The sequence below is a fragment of the Pteronotus mesoamericanus genome, unplaced genomic scaffold, assembly GCF_021234165.1.
Source record: "Pteronotus mesoamericanus isolate MK-2021 breed Mesoamerican mustached bat unplaced genomic scaffold, CSHL_Meso_final contig_20, whole genome shotgun sequence".
NCBI lineage: Eukaryota > Metazoa > Chordata > Mammalia > Chiroptera > Mormoopidae > Pteronotus > Pteronotus mesoamericanus.
In genome coordinates this window covers 68,774,539-68,801,233 of record NW_026555085.1, presented here as the reverse complement: position 1 = coordinate 68,801,233, position 26,695 = coordinate 68,774,539, and the positions used below count along the sequence as shown (strand labels likewise).

The 26,695-nt window shown below is 35.8% G+C and overlaps 1 protein-coding gene across 1 annotated transcript in view; it reads left to right on the top strand.

Moving 5' to 3' along the window:
• FRK (fyn related Src family tyrosine kinase) overlaps positions 1–26,695 on the top strand; it is an 86,272-nt gene that overhangs the window by 31,511 nt on the left and 28,066 nt on the right. The window contains exon 2 of the mRNA XM_054568901.1: positions 12,688–12,809. Within this exon, the coding sequence (XP_054424876.1) occupies positions 12,688–12,809 (122 nt within the window). The remainder of the gene's footprint in view (positions 1–12,687; positions 12,810–26,695) is intronic.

The window sequence follows — 26,695 nt, the reverse complement described above, 5'->3', positions numbered from 1 at the left end:
CCTACAGTTAATATAATTTCGAGAGGGAGATTCTCTATAAGAAAATATAATACTGTGTGGACAAAATTTAGTAGAAAGGGGGATATTTATGTAGAACAGAAGAAGAGATGACTGCACATTACTTAAGGACAAATAATAAACTTTACAACAACAGTAAAATATCAATGAACTACATTCTTTATACATTTCCCCCCTACATTTTTTACTTATTTTCTTTGAATCTTTATGTGACAATGATTTTGTAATACCATTTTCTATAGATAGCATAAATAACTTTGTTTTACTTTGAAATGTTTGGTTAATTTTTATTGATACTTTAGAAAAAGCCTTTTTTAAGCTTCATAATTCATATTTGTAATAGTCACTATCATTTTAAGATAGTTTTACTTCATTAAATATTTCTTTGAATCCTTTTTGACTTTCCATTTTCAAAATTTGATTCTTATGCAACCAAGCTTACCCTTAAGCAACAAACAGGAATTAGTATTTAACTTCATAAAAGCATATCTGTGGGAATATTTTTGGAACCTGGAGTTTAGCTATTAGTAAGTCATAACTATTGAAAGTAATTGATTCTTTATACTGTGTATAATATGTTTTTTTCAGGCAAAATATCAAAGAGAATAATCAGTAAGTCTCCTCATGTAATGTTTCTTTCTGGAAAATTAATGAAGTTAAAGAGAAATTTAAAAATCAGTAACAAAAATATACAACTTCTTACACTACTTCAAACCAATGAATTACCCTATTTAAAATTTTCTCAGGGAAATATCGTAGAAGATAGCTCATCCCCTCACAGAGAGAGAGAGATGTACCCCTAAACATCCTAGTTTTTACTGAGGTCACATTGTGAGGAAATTTTCTATGAATTTAGGTGAAAATCTCTGGTAACTCTTTATGGTATTTTCAACCCAGGGTTCCTTTTCATGCAGTGGTTCCTTCATATTTCTGACCCACTCTGTAGAGTAAAATTATGAATTGAGAACAAGTCCATGTTTCCCTCTCCATATTCTGCACAATTACAAAGGGGTCACACATATCTGCTTTGCACCTCTACCAACACACTGGAACTGCTTATTTCATGCATATAAATGACTTGAACAAGTCAGGCAGTTTCTATTGGCTCTAATTTTTCTTCACAAAATGAGGATACTGATGCACCTGTTCTAACTACTCCCATATTTGCCATAAGGGTCATAATGTAGGTGATGACACTGTGTATTATAAAGTGGAATCCAAATGTTATTTTTATTGTGATTATTACTCTCACCTTTCTTCTAAGAATGTGGTAACCTGATTGGCTGTGAATATATTCATGACTGATAAAGATCTGACATCTTTCAGATCTGAGATTTGCCGTCTGTTCCACATCTTCAGACAATTCTCTTTCTATCCTTTTCCTGTATGTTGAAGTTATTTGGCCAGCTTTAACTTTTAACTGTAAGATTCACATTCCCAAATAATCATTTTACTCATCCATATATTCATTTAAAGGTATTCATTGAGAGTATATTTAAAGCCAGGTGCAGAGCAAAATTAAGGTTTTGTTTTCTTGGAGCTTAGAAGTATAGTATGGAAGTAAGAATTAATCAAATAGTGCCGAAAAAAAGGAAACCCAGGAAAGGGATGTTAAGGAAAGGAATATAGGACTCCAGCTGAACTGGTCTTGGACAAGGATCTCTAATCTCAAGACTTCTGAGTTACAATCCAAGGGATGGATAGTTGTTAGGTGGGAGGGAAGTGCTCATGTAATGAATCTGCCACCATTCACACTTGCGAAAACCTGCTGCTCAGGCCTATTTGGGGTCTCAGTTCTAAGACTCTAGAATGTTCCTGTCCTGTGTTCTCATTCCAAAAGCAGGTCTTTTCAAATCTGTAGGATTTATAAAACTCTTTTTTGGGTCCCAGTTGGCCGGTTAGAATTTACCATACTCTGAATCTAAGTGAGTTCTTTCTTCAATTAATCCCAGGGAAAGAAGTTAAGTTCGTGTCTTAGTACCTGGAAAAGTCTTTGTATCACCAAAAATATGAAATGAAACCTTATTTAATTGCAGTTTGCTAATTAGTAAGATGGCCATAGAGGCAGGGCTTATTTCAGTGTTTTGGAACATATACTTGTATACAAATAGTTCACATGCTATTTAATAACAAATAATATTTATTTTGGGTATCATTAGGGTTCATCCTCCTAGGAAGAGGCATTGAAAGAACAAGTATTCAAGAAATTTATAATTTTAATAAAATTGCATTATTTGAAAGATAACTGCCTCTTCATGCTTATCCTTGCTGTGGACTTGTTCATGATGGCAAGAATATGCATAATTCTGTTGCTACCCTCTGCTATGGATAACGGTGTGTGAGGTATTTCACCTAAGGATCTGATGTACTAAAGAAAATTCTATTTTCAAAGCTCTGGTTATTTGTACTGTTGAGAATCAAGACATGGAATGGATTGGCCTTTTTTGGGCAGAACAATTTCACTTCTGTTGGCGTATACAGAAGGAGGCCCAGAACCTAGTTTGGAGTGATGGTGGGGTAGGGAAGCTAATTGCTTTGCACACAAAAGCAGGGGGAATTTTGTTGTAAAAGCCTGGTTGGCAGGAAGAGGCAGAAAAGGGAGACTCAGCAGCCTGGCAAGGAAGGTTTAGCAGCCTGAACTTGAGGGAAAAGATAGTTTGGGAAATTCCCTCTTTGGGGACAGGATATTACATTTCTAGCAACAGAGATTTCTGATATGTGTTTGAACTTTTTTATTTATTTATTTAGCCTAGATTGTACTTAAGTCTTCACACTTGACAAATTTTGCACAAAGTTTGGAATGAATCTATGATGTTTTGAATAGGTTGACAAAAAAAGAGTAAGGTCCAGTGTGGGGCAGAGTGGCCCAGAAAGGACAAAGATTTAAGGTGGCGGGTAGCAGAGGAGAGGGGAAGTCCCTCTCCTCACCAAACAGGGTTGTGCTTTTGCGAAATTCCCTGGTTCTTTCTTGGGAATTCTCTGCTGCACTTGGGAGCCTGCATCTTGCTGAGCTCCACCTCTGACAGGGAGCATCTGCCTGGAACACACTCCCTGCTCGCTCAGGCAGCTGGAGTTGAGAACTGAGACTGGAGAGGAAGTTACTTGGACCTAGTGTGTGTTTGTGGCAGGATGGGGACGGAGGCACTTTTCCTTTTCTCAAGCGGCCTTTAGCGGTTCCTAGGAGTGAGGCTGTGATATTCTTGCGCAACCTGCCTTTCCCTCTAATTCTAAACAAAAACAAGGCAAAAAACTAACTTTCAGGTTTCAGAAAAATCCACCAGGGCTGGCCAAGCCTTCCTTTTGTTTCCTGACAAATAGCTTGTCGGCACTGGAAACAAAAGGTGTATTTTCTGGCACTGCTTCTGACTTTTTCTTTTGACAACAAGCTGCTTTGTAGACGTGTTCAACTTCCACCATTTCAAAGTCCAGTGTGTGACATTTCTGTGGGTTATAAACAACCTCCAGTTATTTAGTGCTGGCATTATTATTGGTAATTATTAATTACAGTAATGTTAAGTGGGTAGCTGTGTGCACAGGGTGAAATTATTTTTTAAAAAAAGAAAAGCAAAAGAGAATGGAATGGGTGTGTCCATTCTGACCTTTAATGGACTCTGTGTCACCCCTTGTCTGCCTGGAGGCATGTGCTTCATTCAAACCCCTAAAAAGGCAGTGACACTAGTGTACATCTGGGATGATAGCTTCACACACACACACACACACACACACACACACACCACAGACCCTTGGTGCATCCACATATCCACATCCCCGTATACATGTGTATCTGTGCCATATGGACTAAGATTAGGCAATAGAGATTCTGTTTTTGTGTTTGCCAAGTGCAAACAACAATTTCATTTAAACATTTTTATTTTTATATGGATTTAAGAGATACTATGAAGAAAATCTACCTAAATTATCTTATTATAATCAGAAATATTATTTCTATTCAATGTATAGTTATTTTTCACAAAACAGTATTCTTCCTGTTAAACAGATTGCTCGCTTTTCTTTGGCTGAAGGGAAATAGCCCCTTCCTTGGAGGATACTTGTAGCTTCTGGTGTTTTGCGTTTCCATAAACATCAGTGATAAAAATGAATGAAGTTGATGGACATTGTTTATTTCTTAATTAGAAAAAAAAATGCTAATAGATCTCAGTCAAGCTGCAGTTGAGAAATCTGGATACTGGCTTCAGTCCTAGCATGGATTATGATTCTCACTAGTGAACTCTCTCAAAGCTTATATCTAATTTGTCTCCACAGCCCTATTTATTCTCCTGATTACTTTGACTTCAAGAACACACAGGAAAATCCTCTGAATTCCACCTGCCACACATCACTGCCCACTAAAAATGATTTTAAAAATGCATCTTCTCCTTCCTCACTTTGCTCATTTTTTTTCACCTTTGCACTTAACACCTTAGAACACAGTGTATAGTTACTCATTTATTTTGCTTATTGTCTGTCTCTCCCCATTATATGTGAGCTCCACAAAGGCAGGACATTTTGTCTGTTCCAATTCACTGCTGCATTTCTGCTCCATAGTAGGTGCTCCATAAGTAATTGTTGAATGAAAAATGAACGAGTGAATTAATTTTATGGCGATAGGCTGTGGTTATAGCTTTGTCACCAGCTGTTGTGTGGACCTGGAGAAAACACTCAGCCTTATTGAAGGAGATGAGTATTTTTTGTCACAAGCATCCTTGAAAATTTAATGAAACATCAGACTCTTTTCCCAGAAAAATGCTTGTATATTAAAACACATTTACAAGTTTCAGAGATTTACTCATGGGCCCTCATAAAAACTTTCCAGCTCTAAAATTCTGTCTTCCTCCCATAGGAGAATTCTTTCTTGCTTTTACCCTCCCCACGTTCACCTTTTAAATTTGTTCATTAAAGAATTTTTAAAAAACAGGTTAAATTTTCCATTTTTGTTTTGTTTTGTTTTTCTGATGAGCCCAGAACTTAAAATTTTCTACTTTGCTAAAGATCTACTTCTCCCATGGAGTTAGTAGCTTCCACACAGAATGACCTATAACCATCAAAGAACTATTTTTTCTTGCTTTCCCCTTTAAAGAACCCTCCTCTCCACCACTGCCCCCCAAACCAGTCTGCTGATAGAGACCTTGTGGTTCTTCATCCCTTTTAATTTCTCATCTCTTCCAAATACTTATTCAGAACTGTTTTCTTTTAGAAGGTTTCCATCATCATCACAGTGCTGGTTGTTCATTTCTCTGACTGCATTCCCTCAACAATTAAATGCTCTTTTTGATTTTGTTTTATCACTTTCTTTTTTGGGGGGAGGATTTAGAATAAAGTTTATTTTCTTTATCATTTTTCTTTATTTACATTTACCCATTGTTACACAGATAGCATAGACATGAACATGGATATAAATATAGATACACAGATATAGGCAAAAATAGGTATAGCATCACCTTTTAGAACAGAAAGGAATATTGATAATCAGGTAAAACATCTTCACTCAATAAAAGTAAGGACCAAAAAGTTTCAGTGACCCACTCTAATTCATGTTTTTTATACAAGTCACAGCTGGGCCCAAACATAGAAGTCTTGGCTTTTATACTATTTCTCTTGTCACCGTGTTTAATAATTTTTAGAATGTTATCACTTTTTTGACATATTACCTAGTTAAAATGGTATTTTATTCCTCTTTCGAGACTCTAAGATTCTCAAAGGAAAAGAAATATACTCTTCCTTTCCCCTTTTGTTTTTTCAATCTATTCTCCATGAAATAAATGTTACCGATCTATTTCATCACAGAAAGCACATGCACAGTTATATCAGTATTATATCAGTATTATCAGAGAGTTGTTGTAGGGAAGATAATGTTGAAGAAATGGTTGATGTCAAATAGTGGACACCAACCCCAGTAGGGTAATATGAAAGTTAAGATATGTTTCAGATATTTACTATCATTTTTTATGATAAGGATTTTATGAATTTGGTGATGATATAGGGCATCATTTAGAGTTAAAATGATTGGTACCTCACTGGAACATAAACGTAAGTCTCTGGTTTTGCTAGTGTCTATTCTGATGGTGGGTGCCTTGCCATATCAGTCATAAAATATTTTGAATATCACCTGGTATAAGTAAAACATTAACAAAGGACAGAATCTTCTTTTTTTAAAAAAATTTTTGTAAGAAAAACCTGGATCTGGGAAATGCAGAATGAGCTGCAAAATCCAAAGCAGGCTGTTATGAACCCATCTTGAGCAGGATGCAGACATAGGTTACCAGCTGACTGAAGTCAGTGTTTGGCCTTGTTTATTCCATGAAGGTAATTCCCAAAAAACACGTTAGTTTGTATATTTTAAAACAAATACTCAGTGCCTAAATACAGTAAGATGATATATCATTCCTGACACTGGGAACTAAAATTCCTTAAAATTAAGTAAATTTAAAAATTCCTTTTATTTTTTCCTATTGGAGATATCAAGAAAGTGATCTATGAAAGGAGATAACTTTTGGGGGGCTAAGATACTAAGTGGTCTGTTTTGTCTGAAGATAAAGCCCCATATAACTATTAAAAATAAGTACTACTACTCAAAAGCTTATTCAAAAACAGAGCCAGAATGCACCTGTGTGGTGTTTTGTGAACTAAGGTATTTTCCCAGTTTATAATCACATTCTTTCATAAATACTCAGCACCGTACCTTCCACACCGAACAAAGTACCAGTTAGTTTACCTTTCTTCCTCTCTAGGGAAGTTCCTTCAAAATTCCCTTTTTATAATGACTAAGGTGAACAACAACAACAACAAAAAAACCTTTATCAAATGACACATGCAAGGAACTTCCTGGTTTCTATGTGACTGCAAATCCTAGCTCAGAGACTAGACATGATACTGTCACTTTATTATACATTCTTTACCTGTGCGAAGCCCTGATATGCTTGCATTTTGGAGGATAGAAAAGTCAGTTTCATTTATCATCTTCACATTTATACCAAGTGTTCTCTTTGGGAGAAGAGAGTCGTCAGATTGGAATCTATGGTCTGAGGCCAATTAACATTCAAATCTGAGCTGCCACTGGACAGGAGCACATAAGCCTTCTCCCTTAAGCACTCAAACTCCAAGATGTGTGACAAGCACTAATAATAGATCACGTGACAACACAGACACTCTCTAACCTAACATTCAACATTCAGTAAAAATCAAAAGACTCTATGAAATGCCCACATCAAGGTAAAATGTATTAATTGGTTCATCAGTGAGTATTTAACTGATCCCAAAGGTTACATGGCCTGTAGCAGACTCAGCCTTTGTGCTGCGCAGGGCTGCAGCTTCAAGCGCACACAGGGAATAGTTTAAAATTAAAACAAACAAAAAAAATTAAATACAGCACTAGCTTTTGCGTGCTACGTGCCAAAACAGAGGGGTGGTCACCGAGTGGCGTAGGCACTCTGGGTAGGTGAGTTTAAGTAGCGCCACTGCAAAAAGTGGTAAAAGTAGAAATTTTTGCTGGAGCAGAGAGTTGTTGTAGGGAAGATAATGTTGAAGAAATGGTTGGTGTCAAATAGTGGACAGCCTGGTTATGTTCATTTTCCTAAATTTTGACCCATAGCTATACTCTTTAAGTGTTGACACTAGGTAACACTGTATAAATTCTGTTGCTTTTAAAAGACTTATTTTGTCTCTTTTGTAAAAAAGTCATGCTATAGTTTTAGTTAGCCTTTTTGGGTTAGTAAAATGGCCTACTGCCACCTGCTGGTAGAATGTCCTAGTCAAGAATGGCAGGTCACTTGGGAGGAAAATTTCAATACAAACACAGGTGAGATCGTGTGTGTGTGTGTGTGTGTGTGTGTGTGTGTGTGTGTGTGTGTATATTCATTCATGTTCCACTATGACCTCAAATCCAACATGTTGAAAGAAAATATATAATTTCTTCCTTAAATTAGCACCTTCAAGTAGGTGCTATTTATTGAGCATCAAGCACATTAAATATTTTATTTTATTTTTTAACTTCAAAAACAAGCCTATAAGGTAATTGTTATTTCTGACTAAAAATGAGGACATACAGGCATAGGGAGGTTAAATAACTTTCCCAATAAGGTGCCCTAGGTAATTCTTAACCATTATTATACTCTTACTTCTAATGTGTTATCGGATATATTATCCATAATCACTTGCCCCATATTCCTCTGAGATTTTCCTTGTATCTGTCAGTTCTAACTGCTAAACGTTCTAGTACAGAGCTTTAAAATGGATATTTCTGTAGCATATTCCTGACTGACCCATTTTTTATATTTAAATGACTTGTAACATGATATAAAACTACATGGTATTGTAAATATCTAAATTACAAAGAATGCAAAGTAAAAAGTAAAGGTTCTTTTTCATCATCTCATCATCTCTCACTAAGATCCAGAAAAATAAACACATACAGTATTTAGTTCGTTGGTTTTTAAAATAGAAGTAAAACTAAGATATACTATTACCCTGCAAGTAATCCTTTTTCATTGAACAATATGTCTTGTAGATCTCTCTGTGTCAGTGCTATAGAATTTATACACAACAGATAATGGATGAATGTTTGCAAAATAAACCAAACCTTAGACTTTAGTCATATACTCTTTGCTTTGTTTTCAACAAATTTAAGCATTTCTCTAAGGTTGTAGATCATTATGGATCTCTTCTCCTTTTTGGTTCTTAACCAAGATCTCTTTCATGGAAGGTATGGCATTGCAATAGTGATTACTTTCATTAAATATCAATAACAAATAAGGGTTAGTATTTATGAGTGTGTATGGAGTCATTTTACTGGATAATTTTTTACATGTAAAATGCCAAGCTATAACTTGTTCTCAGCTGTCTTGTGTAAATTTCTAACTTTTTGACTATTTCTCTACATCAGTATTTCTCAAACCTTCATGTACATAGATTCACCTAGATTCAATGTAGATTCACATTGTACATAGATGTACAATGGCTGTGGTGAACACCAGACCTGGGATGTGCACACCCTTCCCAAATGGGGACAGCAGGGGCTCCAAAAGGCAGAACTAAAGAGAATGACAGTTCTGCCTGTGGCTCAAACTGAAGATTCAGGAACAGTTTTCTCTGCATGTGCAGAGTGTGGAACGAGCTATTGTTTGCCCATTAGTCCCTAGAGCAGCACATGCTCCAGTGATTGCAGTCTTTGGCAACTGTGTCATCTTTGAATGTGAAGGATGACATTATAATGTCACTACATCCAGAGAGAAAACAAGTTTTTATCTATGTTCACTTTCTGATGGGAGCTCAGCCAAGTAAAATTCCAAGTGTTGAGTGAGCTGATGCATCCAGTCAAATACTTATGTCCATTTTATTGTTATTATGGATTCAACGCTGGTATGATTTGCCATGTAAAGTCATTATGTCAATCTATTATACAAGAATACAGAATTGGTGAGTCAGAAAGGATTTTAAAAAGTTATAGGGTTCCTCTTCATCAAGAGTAAAATTACTATATTTTTAATCATTTGAATTACAAAAACTGCTTGCTTATACATAAACTGGGCAGAGAAAATACATCATTTGTATTATCCAAAATACAAATGTAATGCATGTACATAAAACTTATATAATGGAGTATTTATTCTTGAGAATAATAATGTAGGAGATACAATCACACTTCTGCTAGATAAATTGCAATTCTTGTAAAGTTTTACACATATTTACATTTTGATCAAACATCTTAATGTTTATGCATACTCAGTGTACTTGGAATCAGGAAGATGCATGGAATTGATCAGTATATTTGATTCCTGTTGTTTCTTTGCTTGAAATATTTGCATAAAGAAACCTCCCCATTTCTGGAAATGAATTCTAAAAAAATGCCCAAGTATATTAACTATTCACTTAACCTTTCACTAAGCATGCATGCATCCATAAAAATATACCGTGTTTTTATATGTTTGTATAAACTTGACATAAATGACATTATAATGTATCATTCAACTTCCTTTTGTCTTTCAACAATTTATTTTTAACTGACATATAGTATTCCATTTTTATTTATTCTATAAATAAATTTGTTTATTTTCCTATTATGGACATTTAGGTCACTTTCAATTTTTTAATGCTACAATTCTTCCAGTGATTGCTCTTGTGGCATTTCTCCTTTAACATACAGACTAGAAATGAAATTGGATAGTATACAAATGTTTACCTTTACTAGAAATTGACAAATTGCTCTCTGAGTTACTTGTGCCTAATTATATTGCCACTGGTATTGTATTAAGGTTCTTCTTTCACATTTTCCTAATAACTGATTGAGAGTTGTTAATTTTTAGAATGCGAGTTATTTATTTTGTCAGCCTGAAGAGTGTAAAGTTGTATTTCATTGTTTTTGTACTTAATATACCTAATACCTCGAATTTTCAACACTGAGGGAAGTTGTGCTTTTTTTCTCTTTTTAAAAATTTCTTATTGGGCTTTCTTCTTCTGTGGACTGTTCCATTATGTCCAATGCCAATTTTTACTCTGTGTTGTCTTTTTCTTATTGATCATAGGTCTTTATATATTCTGAATATTAATCTTATTCTTGGTTATATACTTTGCAAATATTTTCTCCAGGTCTGTGGCTGGTATTTTAATTTTATTTCATGGTAATATTATTGTTGCAGTTTCAGTTGTGGTATAATAAATATTATCAATCTTTTCCCTTAACTTTTGGATGTCTTTTTCTTTTTTGTCTTTTCTAAGAAAACTTTCTTAGTCCAATATCAGCAGATTCTTAAAGTTTGCATTTTTCATTAGGTCTTTAATCTATGTAGAATTATTGTATATACTGTAGGTATCATGAATTTATGGATTATTGTGGATTATTAATAGTACCAGCATCATTTATTGAATAATTAATCCTTTAATCACTAATTTATATGTTTGGGTCTGTTTGAGTTTTTTGCCATGTTCCAATATTCTGTTGACTTATTTTGCAGTGGTAGGAAATACGCACTTCTATTTTTCCATGAGTTCCTTACATGATCATCCTCAGAATGCTTCCAGGCCTTTCATAATTTCAGCGGGACAAACAGTAGCCCCTGGGCATAAGTTTCCTCCCTGATGTTAATCAGTGTAGCAGTCATTAGTGTAGTCTCCCAACTCTTTCTAGCTCCCTGACTTTACAGAAAATTGTGGGATTGCACTTTTGATTCCTTTGCATTAAGCACGACCATGGACAGGACTTACTTGTCAGTGAGTTCATTCCTGAATAGACGCTTCACATAGAAGCTCCAGGAACCAGCCTGTGATTTGCCACCTTTTCCAACAATGCCTCAGCAATCATGGGCGTGTGCAAGTGGAAATCTTCTGTGAACATAGAGATGGATATGGAGGTGAGCCCCAGATGACCTTCAATGGACATGTAGTTGAGTGTAAAACAAATCTTGGTTGTCTTAAACCACTGAGATTTTTGGAGCTATTACTACTTCAACATAACCTGGCATATCTTCACTGAAACAGTTAATATGTAATTCGCAATTTGATAATTGGGGAAGTGGTAAACAAATGCCATGCCTTTGTTGGATGGTGATATTTATATTTAATGTTTCTTTTTTATTTTTAATTCCTTTTTTCTCCTTCTAACTATGTCACTCATGTTTCTCAATACTCAGGACCTGACAAACCAGTTGGAGCCAATTTTTGATGGCTTTTATTTCCTTTCCCAGCCTGCAATTTCTCACCCAGCTTTCATTTCTTCCTTCAAGTCAGCATTTCCTTCCTTGAAGAGTTTACATTTTTAAAAATGAAAGATCAATGTTTTACCTAATATCTTTACTGAGAAAGATCAACTTTATGACCCTGTGGTGGGGGGTCTTTAGTGAAAGGGGGCTTTCTCAGCTCCCCCTTATTTATAACATTGGTGCCTACTGACTCAATAGACATTTTAAACTGGCTCTGACATTAAAATTCATAATCATTTGGTGGTGGTGGTTAACCCCATTCTCAAACCTTTGTGTTCAGCATCTGACTTATATTTCTGGAATGTTTACTTATTATCTAAAAGGATAAAAGAATAAAGATAATAAGTTGAGGTTGCACTAAGAAAATACTTCCTTGGCAGAAGTAGCTTTTTCACATAATCTCTCCACGGATGATGCTTTCCTTTATGTTAATAAGTTTCCCCTAAGTATGCAAAATTATATCATATTATGGTGGGGGTGGGAAAATAAGGGAATTAATGTCCAGAATACTACATTTTTAATTGCTCACACTTTAAAGTGAAATATATGAATCCTTTGATTGGAACGATTGCCCCCTAACACCTGGGAGGGGTTAGGTGAGGCAGAGGGCAGTTGGATGGTTATGGTGAGTAACTTTAGAGTAATGAAATGTTGTAAGTTTACAGAGTAGACCCACCCAGAGGCTCTTGATTTGATGAAAGGGCATAGGACATCTCAGAGACAATGCAGGAATGGGGAGGATGTGAGAGCCAGCAAGCGACCAAATTTCTGGTCTGCAATTCTTTAAAAGACTCCTCTCTGGGGGTTATAAACATCCTGGAAAATCATCTTAGGTATCAAAAGCATTTATACCTATAGAGGTTCCACTAAAGAATATCAAACATTCCTGATGTTAGAATACTTCCTTGTCACATTTCCTGCTTCTGAAAAAATGAATGTCGATTGGTTAATTAAAGTTTACATGTCTGTCTTTTTGTAGGTGGTTCTTTGGAGCAATCAAGAGAGCAGATGCAGAAAAACAACTATTATACTCAGAAAATCAGACAGGTGCTTTTCTAATCCGAGAAAGTGAAAGTCAGAAAGGAGATTTCGTTCTTTCAGGTACTGCCATTGTTTTGTATGATTTATTATGGGTTTGATTGCTATAGTCATGAACCTACTGTGTGATTATGGGCATGTTAATTTTAAGCTGGCCTTTTTTCTTATTTTTACAATAGTACCAAAATTATATCTATTGAGCTACTCCAGAGTAATATAAAAATTAGCAAGAGATTTATATCTATGGCTAGAAGTCTCTATAAACAGTTTCAAATAACATGTACTCTAAATTTGAAATAAAAAACATATGGATCTGCCTGTGTTTTCTCACTTGCATTATCAAGGATCCCATCCTTCAAGGGAAATAGTAAGGAAGAAGCAAAAACTACACTGTTGTCAAAATTGATCTTGCCATAATACTTTTTTTTTTTTTTGCATTTCATTTGTCTTTGACTGGTAAATGGGAAATGAATTGAAATGTTGAATCCAAATGCATTTAATTAACTCCATGACTTGTAACATTTTGTCAAATGTAGTTTTTCAGCTAAGAGTCAAGTACATGTTTAATTTACAGTGCTCTAGGAAAGAAGCACAGAAGACCTGACAATTATCTTTAAGAGTGATAGGTATATGCATGTCTCTGCTTTCAAGAATCTGTGCTTCTTGATGTATGTATGTTCCAATGCTGCAAAATGTCCTCTCAAAGACTACTCCAGTCCATCTCTCATGTGAGACCTTTTTCTTGCCCTTCTTTGATCTCTATATTGTTCAATCATTTGTGTGATTATCCCTTTTAAAGTATATATTTTGTTTCACCAGCTAGATGTTAACCTTTTGAGATGAGATTTTGCTTTCTTTTATCCCTGTTGCCCTGCAACAGAAGTTTATCAAACACGATGCCCACACACCTCGTTGTGTCTGCCTCGCTCACTGAGCTGGAAGTCAGGACAGAGTGCATGGCACAATATGGAATGTGGTCCTGAGCCCCATGTACTGGGAACTTTGATCTGACCTGAACGAAGGCCAGATGCTGTGTTTGGTACCCATTTTCTTCCTTATACCTGATTGTCCCAAATATCAGAGCAGGTGGATTAGAGCTGAAGTGAATTAAGGGTGGAGGTATTGAGGCAAGTGTTTCAGGTTTTGTCATTCAGTTCTTGCCTGTTCTGACACTGAGTCAATATAGTATTACAGAGTCTTGTAGATTCGGCTCCACCCCTACTCAGTTAGAAAATGCTGTTCTAATTACCATTCTTGAAGCATTCCCAATCATGATGTGACACTGACTCTTCTAATTTTGGTTATACCCAGCCATATAAACCCAGTCATATAAAAATTATAACATTTTTAATGACTACTGTATATGATAGGCATTAGGTACTGAGAACTGATACCCAAACAGGCTGGGCCTTCATACCGGTCTACACCTACGTACACCCAGGTGACGTAAGTGAACATTTTATTATGTATAATAGATTTTTTTTTCTGACTATGAAAGTAATATAAACATTTTTATAGAAGCAAAAAGCTAAAGAAGAATAATTTACAATATAACCTTCTGAAGATACATTTTTAAGACTCAAATATGTTTCTGGCAAGCTTTTTTCTATGCTTAACATTCAAGTATATTAATTTGAATACACACACAGAAAAATGCACACATAGAAAGCAAAATTGAGATCATATTATAAATAAAAATATAAATATATGTGGATGTGCATACAAGTGAAGGGGGACACAAAAACACTCCAGAATTTATTTATAAAAAACTGTGTATTTATTCTTACATGTTTAAACTTCAGTCACCTTTAAAGTACTCTCCAGTTAATGTAATAAACCTATTGAGACATTTTTTCCACTGCTCAAAACAGTTCTTGAACTCATCAATTTTGATGCCTTTGAGTGCTATTCCCTTTTTTTGCTATACTTCTTCCACATCAGCAAAACATTTCCCTTTGAGGAATTTTTTCATCCGGGGAAACAAAAAAGTCACTTAGGGTAAGGTTAAGTGAATAGGAAGGGTGGGGCACGGGGTCATGCTGGTTTTAGTCAAAAAACTGCTGAACACTCTGCTTGATGTGGGCAGGTGCACTCGTAAATCAGCCATCATGAAATGGGCTAATGCATTGAAAAAGTGTTAAAAAAAAATTCACTGAAGCCAAATGCAACCTCTTACAACAATGCCAACTGGTGCACTGATACAGATGGGTTCCTAGAGCACTCACCTAGTGGGGGACCTATACTGCAAGGAGCCCACCCTGCAGAAGATAATTCTGGTGTTTTTTTTTTTTAGTTCTTCCTCATATAGATGCACATATATGTGTATCTGTAAGTATTGGCTGTGTATATGTGTGTATGTAATATGGATCTAGGCTTCATTTTTCTTGTATCTCAGTATCCTGTGAACATTTTTCACATTATTTAATACTTTTACAACATTATTTTTAGAAGACATGTTATTTTCCATGGTGGGCTGGGGCCATCATTTATTTAATCTGTTTCATATTTTATATATTTTCAGTTATTTTGCTGTTATAAAATATGATGCAATGCATATCCTTGTAGACAAGTGTTTGAAAAGTTAAAGATTTCGATAAGAATACTATATTTAGAAAAAGAAAAATAAATTGTTTTGAAATTTCTATGTCTAATGATAAGAAGGGCTATAAGGGAATTCCTTGTTGAGATTAAATGAATCCATGTTTATTTATTTGCCTTTGCCAATATTTACATATCAAATTAGGTAGTCAATATATAGCCACAAGCTAGATTAAATGTTTTAGATTAGCATTAAAATATAAAGGAATAATAATATTTCTATAAGGAAAATAAACTAAAAGTAGACTTAGCTGAGTCATATCTTTGAGTAATGCCTGAGCTACAGTTGACTATTCTGAAAACCCTCTAAGTAGAATGCTATGGGACAAAACGGGCTTTATAGGCTTCGAACAAAATTACAAGGATATTGACTGTTATGTGCTGAGAATACTCTACTGCTTGCTTACGGATTTAGTAAGCTTTGTAGGCCCTACTTGGAGATCACCATTTCATTATAGATTTTTTTTCAATAAGTCACACAGTTTAGAGTCTTTCAAACAATTATCTGATTGCTGTGTATTCATGGGGGACAAAATAAATGCAGACCATTATGTTCTACTGAAAGGAAAATTCTCTTATTAGCCAGAAGGAGAGCTATACAGGAGAAAAATGAAAAAAAAAAAAGGTCTTCAGTACATCTGCATTAAAATAAACAAACAAACAGCCTAATTGCTGACTGTTGAATACCACTAAGGATCTTCAGATAGACCACTCATGGATTTATTTTGTGATGCAGTTGTCTCCTTAAGCAGTCAGAATTGATTGACGGTCTTCAGTTTTGCTGACTGCTGTGCTGCTCAATACAGGCAAATAATATCTCTTTTCTATCTCTGTCTCTTTACCACCTGAGTTTTCTTAGAAGTATTGTCTTTGTTCCTTGGGTGGCCATGGCTTGCAGCTGTCAGAAACAAGCTGATGATTTACTGAGGCTGGGAGGGGGTGCTCCAGAAGCAGCAGCCCAAAGCTGGGGTGGCTGCTAATTGGCTTGTTGTGGTCCTTGTGTGGCTGTGGGCTCTTGTGAGGTCTGAGTAGAGCTCGGAAGAGAGTTAGGGCCGTGACACCTCTCATAACGGCAAGACACTAATTAGCTGTGAATTACAGCAGCGCTTTTGGATATCACATATATTATATGTGGCAGCCAGAGCATCTGTCTTCATTAGATGCATGACAGGTAGTTTTAGTGGCCCTACTGTTATTTGTCATTGGTAGTGAATTGTTTTTCTGATGAAAAATATAAAATTCTGACTGCGTGTGAAATGGTTTGGCTATTTCTTGACTTCAATCAATTCGTTTAAAGAAAATTATTATTGTTTTTATCATTAATATTAATTTGATGCTTGGCATCCTGTAAGTGTTTGTATTATTGTTGAAAGTGCATTTTAAGGAAAATGCATTTGGAGGAATAAAACTGAGCTGCAGGTGAGTTTTTCAGAAGAGATTCCACATTGCGCACTATTAGTTTACTTTAGACAACTCTGCGGATTCATCTTCAGTGATACCTTCTCAAACGCAAGTGATAACAGATTCTTTATAGTTGAAAAATCTCTACATTGAGGACAAGAGGCAAAAAAGCTCATCAAAAATATTTGGGGTGATGCATCTAGGAGTGGAGATCATTTATTTCCATATTTTTTAATTTTTTCAATAAATGTTCAAGGTAACTGCTATGTGCCAGGCCTTTGCTAGGTGAAGGGCAGCAAAGACTCAAGGCTTCACGCCCTGAACTCAGTCTGCAGGAGGATTAAATTATAGTACAGCTGCTTTGTTGTAAAATGAGAGGGGGCAGAGGGCAAGTCCCCAGGGGGGATGAGGAAGGTTTCACAGAGGAGAGGACATTTGGGTTCAGGACCAGTTTATGTTATGAGGTAGCAGTGTGGGAAGATTAGTCCTGGCAAGGCAAATGCACGGCGTTTTGAATGTGTCCAATGTTTGGGGGAGTGAAGGGTGGAGTTTAGTGTGTGCATGTGTGTATGTGTGTGTGTGTAGATTGTTCAGGGCCTTGCGTGTCATGCTGAGGAATTTGGCCCTTACTCTATAGAGGGAAGTCTTGGGCAGAAAGTGACCTGGTCTGACCTTTGCTAACATGGTAAGAGATTTATAGAGAATAGACTGAGAGGAGTGAGAGAGACAAATGCAGTGGCATAACCGGCTGCTGTGTGATATAACAAGTGCGAGACAGCAGAGTTTGTGTGCATTCTGCAGAGAAGGGCAATGGGACCGAAGCTCCCCGGGCTGCTCTAGGGCTGGGCTCCAGCACAGGACATCCCCAGGAGCCACAGGCCCTTCTGTTGCTCTCCTTTTTCATGAGACAAGTGTGGGAGTGACCCTAGGACTAGGAAGAAAAGTGTTTGCTTTGGTGCTAAGTAGTGTGAGTTTGGACATCACTTAATTGCAGGGTTGTTTGGAAGTCCCAGCACTGACAGGCTTTGGGTGCTGTGGGAGCTTGTCCTATCTCTTTCATGGAAGAGGAAACCATGGGACCTGAGGGGAGTTGAGTTCAGGTGCAGCCCCTCTTGCTGGGCATAGTGGGTGATGGTAGGACAGTCCCAGTGGTCCCAGGAAAAGCTCCCAGGGTTCATTACTACACATTCCTGCCATCTCCACTGATGATGGCCTGACCTAGGGGAGAGGTGTGGCATATAGAGAGAGAGAATGGAGGCGAGGAATATTTAGAAGATATGAACTGATAGGAATTGGTGGCTGATCATAAATGGGGTAAAATAAGGGAAAATACAGACTCTAGGCTGACACTCAGATCTCTGATTTGAGTGATTGGGGCAGAGTGGTGACTTTAGCAAGACCAGGTATATAGGAGGGGATGATGTACAGGGAGAGAGGAGAGAAGAACAAAGGAAATAAGCTCAGTGGTGTGTGAGGCAGTTGCAGGTGAACATGCAAGTAGCCATTGTTGTGTTTTTGACTTGTTTCTGCTGGTTTTGAGCAGAGTACTTACTATGATAAATTTCCATTACAATGACCATGAAAGTCCCATGGAATATGCAGGACTTTTATAATACTTTGTGGTGGCTATGAAGTCCCTTGTTGAGGATATGAAATATGCCTTTGTAGTGACATAATTTAATTTTAAAATAAGTGTACTGGAATTTTTATAACCAAGTATGTGTTTTATTCTTCAATGTAATAGGTTGAAAGTGGTCAAAGTATTGCACAAATGGTAGAAGTGTCTTTAAAGAAAAGATATCGCTGTATTTTAAAGGCTCTGAGCTGGGGCAATTATGTATTCATTAAGGATACTTGAAAATGGCTAGAATTATCTGAAGCAACTTTCTGAATAATCTGAATGATTAACCTGAGTGACACCATGTACTTTATTACTTTGTAAGCATTTCTGCCTGTCTTATAAATTAATTCCGAAAGCAATTAAAGAAGTAATGAGAACAACAGTAGCTTCATCGGGGAAGATGTATACCTTTTCATGTTGACCTTGTGTGTATCCTTCATGTTGAACTTACATATTCAAAGATTCATTTATATTTATGAGTAACTCTTTCAGCATAGGCTAAAATTTACTTCTCACACTAAGTTTTAGCTTCTTGAGCAAAAGAAGATTCTTTTATTGCTTCTGTTTCAGGCTGCTTCCCTATCTCCCTAGTTTCCAGTATTGTTTATAATGATAATTGATGCTCAAACACTCACCTCTTTACCCTGTATTCTCTCAGGAACAAAGATAAGGCCATCATCGCTCCCTTAAACCTCTGTAGTCTGACCATATAATTCTCCTATTTGCTGTGTTTTAGACCTGTTTTAGAGAGACAGTTTCTCAACTTGAAAGGCTAGCTGTATTCAGGTAATAAAACTTCTGCAGAGCAGGCAAAATTGGAAAAGAATATCCCTTGTAGTGTAGCTCTGTATCTTCTGTCTGCCTGGCACTGGGTTCAGACCCAAAAACTCACTGTTCACCAACCACTGAGCTACCATCCCAAACTTGTAGATCTGTTGACACATTCTAATCTGAGAGTGGCCCAGTGGCAAAAGGCTGCTTCATTGTCAGCGCCCTGAGCAATTTGTTCATCCTCCATTTAAAATTAATGTGGACATAACGGACACAAGAGTGTGTCAGTAACTCTATTACTATTAACCATGAATGTGCATATGATTGTATATCCCTAGTAGGGGCAATTATTAAATGGCTGGAAAAAATTGCTCCAAGAATCTATGTGGTGAAATTTCTTTGGGTTCTGGGAGCATTTTGATATTGGTTAAAAATGTTATGCTTTTTAAAAAGTGCATATGCTGCAAAGAACTTTTTATGTTACTAACTCTAATATCGCAGTTAAAATATATTAAATTTTAAACATGTTAGTGCCATCTTACAAAATGTCTTTTAATTAAAGTCATAATTTAGTTGTGTTCAGCTTAATTGCAAATATTATTGCTTATAATAGCAAGTGGCCTTTTTCATGAATTATGTTATATTCTGCCTTTTCTTAACAATACTACTGGTAAATTGTATTTCATATGTTTTAAATACTCTATAAAGTTAAATTAACATTTTATTATATAGTACATATATCTGTGTTTGTGTCTGTAAACACACAGGTACACAAGCAAAAAACCTTTTTCTTTAGGGCTCTGCCTCATGGAGAAATCATATATCTTATTGAAAATCCATGACTAGCACTTCCGGAGGCCATAGTATTTTCTAGGAGGTTTGCAGTCAGATTTTTTCTTCTTTCACTTGTCTGTAAACACCACAAATTGACTCATCTATATTTTTTCTTTGGGTTTTGCTTACCTTATTTTACTTATTTAAGAAAATCTTTTCTGCACTAGTAATTTGAGCTATTTGGAAGAAAGCACAGCAAAAAAGAAAAAGATACTTATTATTGCTCTTTGAATGTAATTTTATAATAAGCAACTCTAGGTATAACATAAATAAGATGTTGATAAGTCATATGGAGGTCGGTGAAATTGCTACCATTTTGTAATTCATGACATAGTTTGAGAAAGAGAGAGAGGGGGACAGAGAGAGAGAGAGAGAGAGAGAGAGAGAGAGAGAGAGAAATCTGACCTTTTACTCTTCTTATAAGAGCACTAATCAAATTATGAGGATTCCACATTTGTGACCTCTTCTAAACCTAATTATCTTCCAAAGACCCACCTCCTATTACCATCACACTGGGGATTAGGGCTTCAACAAATGAATTTGAGGGGAAAACAAACATTCAGTTCATAGTAATTACAAAGGACTGAATTCTGTTTCTTACTGTGAGCAGGCCACCAGCAGATTAGAAGGTCCACGCTTCCTCCAGCACAGCCATTGGCAGGATGCTTGGAAGCTTGGTGCATTAGCAGCCCAGCTGTGCGTGTGTGCTGAGAGGGAAACATATTCCCAACCAAGTGGATGGAGAGGTGGACAGTGCTTATGTTTCTCTCCTAAATGCCAAGTTTCTTTTCTTTTAATGATGAGTATAATGAAAAAAAGAAAAGTCATAAATTCTGGATACACAATAACAAAACTTCCCAATTTATATTCTAGAACAGTGATTTTCAACCTTTTCATCTCATGGAACATGTAAACTGATTAATAAATTCTGCTGCACACCTAAAATATATTTTTTGCCTATCTGAAAAAAAGAGGTACAATTTTGATTTATTCATACTGGACAATTATTGTTGTGTTGGCTGTAATTTTTAAAAATTTGACAGTCTGAGGGAAAAGAAGTCAGTGCCCATGACTAAACAGTTAGATACTGCATTTTTAGAAATTCTTGCAGCACACTGGTTGAAAATCACTGTTCTATAACATAAATTCTTTGATAAGCTGAAGTAGTTTCTAAAACAGAAGGTTCAGAAGTCAAATGCTTTGAAGAACACCTCATATTATATTCCCTTTATTCTGACTTAATAAAGCACATTGGAGTCTCAGAAGTCTTACAGGAAAAAAATCTTAACTTTTCAACCCAGAGTTTCCGAAGCTACCTGATTAAAGAACCATTTTCCCCTATAAAACAGGGTTTGGGAGAAGATATAGTTATAAAAGAAATAGTATAAAGGATGATAAACAATAATCTGTAGATACAGAGAAATTTCATACTTTTGAGCCATATTCACAAAAAGGATCAGAAGAAAAATTTTGAAAGCATTTAATTTGAAATTATAAAATACAAGAAAACACAAATCTGAAATTAGGAATTAAAGCAGCATGAAAGGCAATATGTAGGACATAGCAAACAACAAAATTGCATATATTGCAGGGATATAAGGAGCAAATTTGAGATACTCTTTGGAGAGTAAAGAAAAATAAATGAAAATTTGTGAGGGCTGATAATACACCAACAGGGGACATTTCCTTGAAATTTATTGGAATAATTAAGTGCAACCTACAGTTATATATGTAATAGAAGAAAACTTTCCTAAGTTTGAAAAAGATATCTGTGCTTGTAGATTAAAAGCAGTCAAAATTGTTGCAAACAAAATAAATGAAAACATGCATACTTAAGCCATCTTTTCAAAATATTTCAATGTCAAGGAAAAATGGAAAATTCTGTGAGCATCCAGGAGAAAATGATTACCAAAATGAGAATTGAGTTGGTCTCAGAATTCTTTTCTACACCATTAAATATCAAAACTCAGTATAAACATTAAGAGAGTTTTTTTCTTTTCTCTCCTAATTGTATTGATAAAGTGGAAAAGCTAACTGTGTACCTTTACCTAAATTCACCAGCTCTTAACACTGTGACATTTACTTTCTCTCTCCATCATTCATGTATCTGTGTATATCTCTCTATATAGATACACATATATATTAGTTTCAGATATCATGTCACTTCACCTTTAAAAACTTTGTATTAGTATGAAGGTCCCAGGAATAAGGACGCTCTCCTACATTACTGTAGTATGATTATTATACCCAAGAAATTTCACAGATACAATGATATTGTCTGCTATACAGTACATACTCAAATCTTTAGCTCTTTATTTATTTGCTTTTTGATACAATAAAGGATTATGCATTGCATTTGGTTATTGTTTCTCATTAGCCTCTTTTTAAAATTTTTAAAAAATTGTTGTTTAATTAGAGTTGTTCCCATTTTTCCCCCATTACTCTCCCCTGCCCTGCCCCTCTCCCCCATCTAAAAGAGTCAAAAGCCTTTAATAACTTTCCTTTGCAAACCATGCACACGCTTACCTACTTGGACATTCAGCCTTTGAGGATGTTGCTGGCACCCTTTTTTCCAACCTAATCATTCATTCTTCCTTAACCCAAACTCTGCTTCTGCAGGATAAACACCAGCTATTACATGATTATGCCTTGCATTTCCCTTCTTATAACTTTTGTTTTTACTTTCTTTGAGCAAGGTGCTCAGGACTTAGTACAATGTCTTGTATGTAGAAAAAATATTTTTGATAAATATTTGTTTACTGAAGGTTAAATTGTTTTAATAATGTGCTTACTGATTTTTTCCCCCCCTTGTCTCGTCTTGTCATTATATAGAAAAGCAATTTTCAAAACTATTGGGAGGAATATTTTTAACCATTCATTTTTTCATTGATTCATTTGGTCACCCGTTCATCATAGAACTTTTGATTGTGTTTGTCATGTGGAAAAATTGTGTAAACAACTAAATAATTCAAGCTTTGATTATTATGTACACAAAACACCAAATGCAAAGTGCTTTAAGGGCCCAGATAAAAGGATAATTATTTTCTGTAAGAGAGTATTTCTATAAGGGAAGGCATCACAGGATAATGAGACCACCGTCAACTTTATACCTAATAGTGTGTAAGAGTAAATAGAAAATAGCGTGCGTGAAATGTACTTTTCTGCTCAGATAATGCCTATTCTTAAGAAATTTTTAACTTCAAAAAGGCAGTGATGCTTCTTAGATTAAAAATGAGGACTTATTTTCTGTGATGCACTTTTGAAACTTTAACAAATAAAATGGAGATCTGTAAATTGTTTAGCCATTACCACTAATATGCTTGAATAACTAACAGGGTGCTAAATTGGAAATACTATAAATGTGATCCTTATAAATTCAACACGGGTTGTATTTTTGAATAGCAAGAACAGTGACAGAACTGAGACTGAGCCCTGGTCTCTCTGGATCTTGGGCCCAGATAACATATACATTTAATAATGTCAAACTGGAAAAAAAAGGTAGGACAAAAAAAGAGGTGAATAGTGGAAGACAGATGGAGGCAAAGTGAAGAAGGAAGAACGTGTCAGAAGGCATGGGGTTGAGTTTTTGACTGAACAGGATTTGCCCTGGAAATGAAAGTCAGTGACCCACCGTCCTTCCAATTCCCCCTCCTTTCCACTGGCCTGCACAACTTAGTCCAGTTTATATTTCAGGGAAATAATAAGTACATGTTTTCATCTCTAGGCTGCCTCATTCTTATATTATCTAAGCAATTACCTTTTGTTACTATAAGTGGCAAAATGTGTTATTGAAAAAATATTGTAAAATTAAGCCTAACCAGCTTATTTCATATGGTGTTTGTACCAACAGGGACATTGTTTACAATGGTGAGTGCTATGAATGTGTACCTTTACACTAAAACCAAATCGCCTGTGGGCTTCAACTTTCTGCTTCCCACTCTTTATAACTTCTGGCCGCTGGAGGGCTTTCAATCTCTTCTGGCATGTCAGGAAACAATCCACCATGTAAACAATATAGGAGGTCTTCGTTTTCTTTTCAGTTTCATGACCCATTCATTTATAGAAAGGGGAAGAATATCTGATTTTTAGTTGAAAACACACCCAACTAGCAGTGATTTTACTTTATTAATGTCAAAAAATTGACCAAGGTTTAAATTTTCTTAATGATTTAAGTATATGGTTTCTATGTGGTGATAGTTACACAAAATATGTTCATTTATGTAAAAAGTGAATGAAATAAATACAGTCCAATTTAATAAATTTGTAGCTCTAATTTTAAGCTATGTATTCAAAATGATATATGCATATTAGCTGCTTTATAACTATCAGCATCGTATCAATCATGAAGTCATTTCTAATGCACTTTAGAAACATGATTTGCATTAAGTTATTAGGCACTTTGGCACAAGTACAATCTGAGAAAGTATTTTGTTGTCTGTTGTCTTAAAAGCCTATGAGTGGCAGGAACTAAATTTATTTTCATATTTGTTTCAACAGAGCAGGGACTTCTTTAAATTCCCTCTCTCTGCAGAGATATCTCCTCGTCACCTGCAGATGCTTTTAAAAGTGTTTTGTTAGAAGTAAAATATGGAGGAGGCAAAAGCATTAAAGCAAAAAAGCAAAAAGCAAAAATTATATTCTTATGTTCAATAATTGTAGTAAGCATAATTTTTTTTTTTTAATTTTTAACATCTGACCCTGAGCAAAATAATGACTCAGGCCTTAAAGAGCTTGTGATATTCATTCAATCATTTTTTATTCATTCACTCGTTCATTCATTCATTCATTCATCAAATATTTATTTAATGCCTACAATGTGTAGTTAGTATTGAGGAGGCAGGGGTACAATAGCAAAAAAAGACAATTTCTGCCCTCATGAAATGTACATTCTAGTGGCAGTGGAGGGGAGATTCCAACTAAATATAGAAGACACACTCATATAGGAAAGATATCTATTCATTTGTTGTGTTACTGTGTTTTTTAAAAAGGGTAAGCAAATAGTTAAAAGCAAGGAAAACATTTTGTTTTTCTACACAGAATAATACTAGGTGGAGTAGAAGTGGGGACTGCTTTCTAATATTGGAAATTTGAAAGAAACCGGGAAGCAGAATTTTATTCTGAGATTACGGAGATTTGGACGATGAGGCAATTCGAACTTCAGTTGGGCTCTCCCGTTAATGATATTGCAGTTTGCAGTAGATAATACACAGCAGCCTGGTTGCTTGGGTTAGGGCTCTTCCTCTCTCAGCTGCGTGGCTTTGTGCATATCATTGGGTCACTTGTGTCTCAGTGTTCTCTTTTGCAAAATGCAGATTAAAAATAGTATTTACTTCTTGGGGGTGTTGTTTAGACTAGATGAGTTAATACATAACAAGTAGAAAAATACTTAGAACATTGCCAACAAAGTAAGCAATTTAAATATTTGCTATTGTCATTAGCATTCAAGCCTGAGCAATAGTGAGCCTTTAGGGAGTTTGTTCCATGATCTTAGCTTGGTGCCCTGAGACCCTGAGATTATGACAATTGCTCTGTGAAATGGAAGGAAGAAGACACTGGTTTTCTTCTTTTCACTTTGAAATTTGTGGTGTAGCTTCAGCATTCTGTTCTGTTTGTTTAGGTTGCAAAAATGAGGATTAGGCACATTGGTGGAATATCTATCAAGGTGGGAGGAATGACCAATGAACAGGGCAGAATTCCAAGCGTCAAGCACGTTACTCCCTGTGTAACCCACTGCATTTCCATGGATGTGCCTCTGTCCCAATGATGAGTCTGCAGAATTTTCAGGTTTTATCTAAATGTTTTAGTTCCTGTCTTAGTTTTCTCTTTCAGAAAGTAGAAATGATAATTTTTCTCTATCACATTTGAATACTAAGATGATTGCGTTTATTTCTATAAAGCGCCTTACTACAATAGTAGAATTAGAGAATTTGATCTAGAAGTGACTTTCAGAACATCTGGTCAGAGTACTCATTTCGTAACTGAGGGAACTGGAGGCAAAATAGGTACGTTACTTATCCAAGGTAACACAACTAGGTATGACTATAGCTAGCTTCAAAATTGGAGCTTTTGACATTGTTTAAATATTATTCAGAAGTAATGCTGCTTTCTTTAAAATGTCCTCTATTAATCAGTTTTTGCCCGTAAATCTCAGTGGTTTACCATGTTACCCGAGGGCTGTTTGTTGGTTATGCTTGGCGGGGACCTGCTGGGGGCAGCAGGTTTCCATTCATCTCCATGAATCTTTTTTTCTAGGACTCAGGCCAAAGGGGCAACTTTTGTCCCAGATACTGCACTCTCACGATAAAAAGCAGAAGATGGGAGGCTGCTGGGCAATCAAACTATTCAGACTATTTAAAGCTCTTCTAAGGTGTGGGATATTCTGTGTTTGTCCCCACTTCAAAGCAAGTCACATAGCCACATGTTAAGTCAGTGGGGTGGAGAAGGATGTTCTACCTACTGAAAGCTATGGCCAAGGCCAAGTGAAAGTTTATTGACCTCATGTCTTGTACAAATAAATTCAAACAAAGGGCTCAAAACCCAGTAGGAGATATATAGTATGTGCAAATGTATAGGAGCAATACTGTGGAATGAATTCAGTAGCAGAAGTTGGTGTACAGTGGGATATGAAGGACCAAGTGAATGGTTCTGTTGCATAAACGAGGAGACATCGAGGAGGAGGTGCCTGAACTGGGCCTTAAAAATGGAATTTGCAAGTAATATGTGC